Source organism: Micromys minutus, assembly GCF_963924665.1.
Source record: "Micromys minutus genome assembly, chromosome: 22".
In the NCBI taxonomy this organism is placed as follows: Eukaryota; Metazoa; Chordata; class Mammalia; order Rodentia; family Muridae; genus Micromys; species Micromys minutus.
The window spans coordinates 6518105-6525132 of record NC_137957.1 but is presented as its reverse complement, the minus strand read 5'-3'; the positions used below and the strand labels follow the sequence as shown (position 1 = coordinate 6525132).

General features: G+C 50.0%; 1 protein-coding gene across 1 annotated transcript; it reads right to left on the bottom strand.

The window, feature by feature from the left end:
• Nucleotides 1-288: 288 nt before the first annotated feature.
• On the bottom strand, nucleotides 289-5789 carry COQ10A (coenzyme Q10A). Its single transcript, XM_080935582.1, has 5 exons — nucleotides 5329-5789; nucleotides 4641-4787; nucleotides 1719-1911; nucleotides 1264-1365; nucleotides 289-1023 (listed from the first exon to the last, which is right to left on the bottom strand). The coding sequence occupies exons 1-5, from the start codon at nucleotides 5466-5468 to the stop codon at nucleotides 856-858; spliced, it is 750 nt and encodes a 249-aa protein (XP_080791708.1). The 5' UTR covers nucleotides 5469-5789; the 3' UTR covers nucleotides 289-855.
• Nucleotides 5790-7028: the final 1239 nt, after the last annotated feature.

The following is a 7028-nucleotide window of genomic DNA, read 5'->3' as shown; positions in this document are numbered from 1 at the left end:
AGCCGCCCAAATAAGGGTGGTCCTGGGGGCATTAGATATGCAAAGTCTAAGACCATGTGAACCTGTCCTGAAACTCCTGCTGTAGATGGCTTTCTGGAAACGTCTATAAATAGGCAAGAGGGTAAGTAGTAGGTCCTGGCACGTAGGATGTGCTACTATAGTTAGCAGGGACACTGTGTCCAGGAGGCTGTCTTACACCTTTACTCCTCAGGAAAGGAAGCTACAACTTTCTGCTGCTTATTTATTATCCCTCACCCCTTCCCCAAGAAACAATACCCCCCCAAATGATAAATTCACACCGTCACCATTTATTAGAGTTTTATAAAAACTCAGGCCACATGGAAGAAAACAGTTCGTCCCAACAGTGTGAACAGCAGCACTGTTGAGTGATTTCTCCTCCTTTGCTCTTTGGCGCTGTGGTAAAGCAGCTCCTCACTTTCTACCTGTCAGACAGCATGGACGTGATTCTAAACTGAGGCAGGTTGCCTTTCCTCCTGAGAAATCTTAGCAGGGTAAAAGTTACTTGCCAGCCAGTATCTGTGTGTAAGGAAGTTACTTCTATATCCCTTCCCTTGAGTAGTAAGGTTTCTTGACCAGGCCCAGAGATAGCTACAGCCCTGTTTTTTATTTGTTGTGCAATGGCCGTGGGCATGTGGGGCTTTCAGAATGTGCCTGACCCTTCCTTATGTATCTGTCTCACTTCCGTATCTGCCACCTTTCCTGTGTCCAGGCAGCATGCAGCCCAGTTTAGGAAGAATTGAGAGGTGAAACGTAGACCTCTGAGAGCAAGAGCCAAACCAAATAAATACAATTGGGTGGGAAGAGGGGTCGGAGGCAAGGGAGCGACCCCTTGTCTCAGGTTTGGTGCACTTCATGGAACATCAGTTCTCGGGGGATGGCTGTTTCTGGGCCAAACTTGGTTGCTGCCCGGCGCTCAAAGGCAGCAACGTTCTGTTTTACAACCTCATCAAAAAACATGGTCGCCAGCTGGGAGTGGAGCAGAGAACGAAATTCAAAGGAAATCTGGAAACATGAGAAAGACAAATGTCAAGACCATGGTGAATAGCTCCTGGCCAAACCAAGAACACTCACTGATCTGTGGTGTGTTTCCCTCTTCTCCACACATCACTTAAAAGCCCTATCTCAGAACTAAGCAAAAAGGTAAATCCAATAGACTTAAACCCCTGGGTACTTGATGACTTGAAGTGCTCAGTGCTTAGTTCTAACCTCAGTCCCAGGCCTGTGTCACAAAACCTGACTCACTGAGAAGTCCACAGTGCAGGTTCGCGGGTAGGCAGGAATACCAGGGCTGAATCTCCAGATCGTCTCTAAGTGGTTGAAGAGCTTGCCATCAGTGCAGACAGCCTGGAATAAAGCACATTGACTACATTATGATTCGTAACAGCAGCAAAATTACAGTTATGAAGTAGCAACAAAAATAGTTTTGTGGTTGGGGGGTCACAACATGAGGAACTCTATTAAAGGGTCTCAGCATTAGGAAGGTTGAGAACCACTGAGCTAAAGGGGTTAGCTTGGTGGGACTACTTACACAGCATATGTGATATCCCAGCGCAGAATGTTTATCCCTTTAATGTTCTATTCGGTAACATTTTTTACACAGACATCAAAGCAATTACATGAAAAGCCAAAGTAGTCTTTGACTAAAACCGCTAAGGAAAATAAAACTTGGTGGGGAATCCCTTCCAGAGAGTCCTCACCTTGACCATGTGTGGTTTGACCATGGAGACTGCAGAGGTATAACGTTCCAAGACAGGTGGAAACCCAACCTCCAGTTGGGCTTTCAGGTGACCCTTACGGCTGGACACTACCAGTGACTTCTTACACCATGGCACAAACTCTCGGTACTCCTGGACATTGGACACCACCTCAAACATCTCCTGCATTGAGTACCTACAGCAAGAGGAACAGGAGGCCAAGGAACTACCAGCAGGTCAAGGCTTCCTTCCCTGCACTGGTCTCAAAATAAGACCTTTGCCTACTAACCAAGGCACACAAATGAACCCGGGTGATGTATTTTACAATTAGAATGAGAACTACCCACCCCCACCCAACAGGGTCTCATGTGGCCCGAGCCAGCCTTAAAGTCTGTATTGAGGTGATCTTGAACTCATGATGTTCCTTCCTCTGATTCCTAGAGCTGAGATTACAGATGTGCATAACACACCTGGTTTGTGTTGTTAGGGACCAAATGCAGCCTTGTGCGTGCTAGGCAAGCACTCTCCCAACCAAGACACATCTTCAGACCACAATGCTGCTTTTGTATTTTATCGAGACATAGGCAGACTGTAGATGACAGATTGTCAAGTTTTTTTCCTGTTTTGTATGGAACATGTGTACAGGTCAGAGAACAATGTGCATTGTGTGGATTTGAGGAATCTGAATCAGGCCTTCAGCCTTGCTGGCAGGTAGCTGAGACACTAGAGTCTTTAAAAGTCTTGTATGTCCCCGGCTGACCTTACGCCCACTGTGGAGTCCAAGTTGGCTTCAAATTCCTGATCCTCCTGCCTCAACATCATGAGTGCTAAGAACACATCCCTAAAACTAATGGCGTGCCCTTAGGTAAACCATCTGTGCCTCCATCTTGTCTGTAGCCTATAACATTGTGGAGCTAATACTTGGTTCAGGTGCTCATGAGGCCCTGATGAGAATCTGTGAAGTGCCTATGTGTGTGGCCTGGAGACGAAACTCAATAGGTAGATGCTTGTCTGCCATACAGGAAGCCTCAGGTCCAGCCCCCAGCAGCACATAAATGTGTGGCTGCTCTTGCAGAGGACCCAGGTTTGATTCCCAGCACCCACATCAGGGAGCTGATGGTAGTTTACAGCCTCTAATTCCAGCTCCAGGAGGATCAAACAACTCCCATCTCCAAGAAACATGCATGTGTGTGCACACACCCCACACAGGGACACGCATTTAAAAATCTTTAAGAAGACCAAAGATGAATGAGTGTGGCAGTACTCAGCACATGGGATCATTTACCTATTCACCTAGCGGCTTGTATGTAACACATGCTCAGAGCACAGGTTTTCGTTTGTCAGAAAAATAATGTTACTCCAAGCATGGTACCCACACACCTTTAATCCCAGGACTAGAGAGGCAGGTGGATTTCTGAATTCGAGGACAGCCAGGGCTATACAAAGAAACCCTGTCTTGGAAAACACCACAACCAATAATTGATAGTTACTGTGTAGGTGTGCAATCAGAGGAAAGATTGCTAAAGAGTGAGTTCCAGGACAGCCAAGGCTACATAGAGAAATCCTGAGTACATGTATCTGTATATGGGAGCACATGTGCAATGGTTTGACCCAGAGGTCAGAAAACAACCCCTAGAAATTGGCTCTCTCCTTCCACCATGCAGATCCAGGGGGTCACACTCAGGTCCTGAGCCTTGGCCACAAATATCCGCTCGAGAGTCACTTCACCACCTCCACCCCTTTCTAGATAAAGTCTAGCTGGACAGCCTGCAGTGCAGGTTAGTGGGAATGTGTATGCTTCGGGGAAAGGACGTACACGGGTGCAGGTGCCCATAAAATCCAGAACAGGACACTAGACCCTCAGAACTGTGCGTCACAGGCTGCCTAGTGTAGATGCTAGGAACTCAGCAATGCAGGCTCCTAACCTAAAGCCGTTTCTCCAACCTCCCGCTCCCAATATTTTTATAGTTAATTTTTTTTCATTATTTTATGTGTATGAGTGTTTTGCCTCCACATTTATCTGTGCACCAAATACGCTAGTGCTTGAGGTAAGCCTCCACTTGGGGCTGGGAAACGAACCCAATCCTTAGCGGCAATGAGTGCTCTTCACTGAGCCAACTCTCCAGACCCTACCGTTTAAATTTTAAAAGCATTTTGTTATAGCTGGGCATGGTGGTACATGCCTTTAGTCTCAGCACTTGGGAGACAGGACAGCCAAGCCTAAATAATGAGACCTTGTCTCAAAACAACAACAACAACAACAACAAAAAAAAAAAAAGCCTGGCAGAGTGGTACAAGCCTTTTAAGCCCCAGCAATTAGGTAGACAGCCCGAGGTATATAGAGAGACCCTGTCTCAAGCAACAACAACAGCAAAAGGCCGGGGCTTAAGAGTGGTTTCTTAGCATGTACAAGTCCTAAGTTCAGTCCCCAGCACAGCAGAAAAACAGCCTCGTGGTAGCACATGTCTACAATCCTAACACTAGGAAGTTAAGTTTAAAGTCTTCTTGACTACACACACACACACACACACACACACACACACACACACACACATATTAACTTCAAGGTCAGCCTAGGCTTTGTGAGAACTTGTCTCAAAGTGTATGTGTGTGTGTGTGTGTGTGTGTGTGTGCGCGCGCGCGCGCGCGCGCGCACGCACGCGCACGCTCTGGCTATGTAGTCTTGGGAAGCTTCAACCTTAGGTTACAGGCTGTGCCATCACACCCAACTATCTAGTGGGTTTGTCAGCTTTCTATGACGTAACCCAATCCTAGACTAATGCACGTGCAGTGAAACTAAGGTGGGAAATTTAGGTTGAAAGGCTGGCAGCAAAAACGTTGCTCGGGAGGTGAGTGGCTCAATATGAATCTTACCCACTACTGGTTCATGGTTACTTATTTGAAGGGGAAAAGAAGGATGCTCACCCCATGATCCTACGTTCCGAGTAAGCCTTTCGCTTGTTGGTGAAGGGGGCAGCAAAGCCCATGAAGGAACGACTAGGAGGTAGGCCAGTCTCGGCTGCCCATACTTGGGCAGCGCGAGGAAAGAAGAGGTTACAGGAAATCAGAAACCTAGCGTCAAAAGGAAAGGAGAAGCAGCGTCAGGATTCTTTTTTTGTATTCAACCAGTTCCAGGTGAAGGGGAAGAGGCATACAACACGGAGGAAGGTCGTTCGGGCAAGCTTTTCTCCCCTTAGCACCTGCTGCAGCGAGCAGGGCTGGCTGGCCAGGCAGTCACGAGTGCGAAAGGTCGAGGGCAGCTGAGGACAGGGCCAGGGCTGGGGATGGGAAAAAGAAGGGCAGGTCCGAAGTGCCAGCTGCCTTTGGAGCAACGCTACTGCTGTAAGCAAACTGAAGCGTCTTTGACTCCTGGGTCATGCCAGGCACATCAAAGCCAGAGCGCCCGCGAAGGCCAAGAAGTGGTTGGCACGCACCCGACCCTAGCGTCTAAGTTGGACACGTATCTCCAGAGCTCCATTCGAGCTCCCAGGGCACCAGCAATGCCGGCCCTTCTCCGGCCTGCCGTCCAAGGGCTGCCACCCTCCACCGCAGAACTTCGGGGTGCCGGGCGACCCCCTCCGGTCCTGCCTGGATGCCTGTGCTTGCCTCTCACCTCATTGGCCGCGGCGGCCGCGGAGGGCCCGGGGGCGGGGTCCGGACGGAGCGCGCACCCCGGCAGAGCCAGAAGCCGCTGCAGCTCCGGACGGCCGCGCGCGTCGGGGCCGGGATCCTCCGCGCGCCCGCGGAGGCCATGCGCGCACCCCTGCCTGGCACACTCCGAGCGGCGGCGAGCTGCAGGGGAGGCCGGGCAGGAAGGGCGGCGCGGACTCCCGGCTGCCTTTGCCCTGTTCCGGCCCGCGCGCACGCTAGGCTGTCAATGAAGCGGTGACCGCAGCTCCCGGTCCCCTCACGTCACGCCGTTGCCAGGGATCGGGAGGAGAGCGAGGAAGGAAGGGACAACGCTGCCTGTCGGGAGATGTAGTTTCTTTGGCACCTCTGGAGAGAAAGAAAGGGCTCTGGGCGCGTGTCTGAGGAACTGCTGCAGAGATGGCTCGGGGAAGCGAGGTCGCCTGGCACAAACTATTTGGCGAGTTTGTGGTCACAGGACCTGATACGTAGGCGCAGAGGCGACGTCGTGGGCGTGTCAACGGCAGATGGCTGTAGATGTCTCTCAGAGGGACAGGCTCTGTTCATCCTAGTGACCTTCGCAGTGCCTGCTGCCGATTTACATCTTTGGGAAAAGATATTAACGTTGCATGTTCTGGACTGACTTGCATAATCTCTTCTCGATCTACAGGCCCTTCTTCCCCCGCTCTCCTTATTCGAGACAAGACAATTCAGGCCTTGAATTTGCAATCGTCCTTCATGAACGTTCCTAGGAGCATAATTTCCTCACTGATATTTATGGAAAGAAGTCTGAGGCAGAAGCAGGAGGGTTACCACGAGTTCCAGGTCAGCCTGGGCTACATAGCCAGTTTTAGAGTAGCCAGTATACATTGAAGCAAGCCCTACTCTCAGACCAAACCAAACCTAAGATCTGGTTTGTTTTTTGTTCTCTGAGACGCCCACACTATATAGGTTTGGTTGCCCTGGAACTCTTGGAGATACTCCTGCCTCTTAGCTGCTGAGATTACAGACATGCGCCCCAGGAGGGGATGGCTTTGGGGTGTTTGTTTTGAGACACAATCTTGCTCTGTAAATTGTGCTGGCCTTGAACTCATAGGAATCATCTAGCCACGGCTTCCCAGTTGCTGGAATTACTGGTGTGAGCCACCACTAGCCAAATTTCACTTTTAGAGAAAAAGAACCATCATTGTCTGGAAAAAAAAAATGTGTATTCAATGGAGGATGAGACATCACAGGCAGAAAGCCCAACAGTGAATATCACGTCCCGGTATTCAAGGAGAAACCAACTGCTCTTGGGAAATGTACAACCAAAGGGGAAAAAAGAAGGGGGGTGGGGAAGCAAACTACAAATTAGGAAGAGACTAGCCTGGATGGGCGCGAGAGCAAGCAAAATCCTCCCGTGTGAGGCTGAACTGAAGGTAGTCGGGACTGCCCCAGAGCAAGCTCTGCTTTCCCTCAGCTGGGTTAAAGCTCCCCACAGTCATTCCAGCTTTGCCTGACCAATGGAAATGTACTGGCCAGAAGGAGACAGGCAATCAAAGCTACATTGTGATACAAGTCAAATGCTTTACACAAATAAGATCATAGACCCAGAGTCAAGATGAGGCTAGCCAGATGGCTCAAGGGGTAAGGGTGCTTGCCACCCAGTCTGACCTGAATTCACTCCCCAGGAGCCCCCAGTGGAAC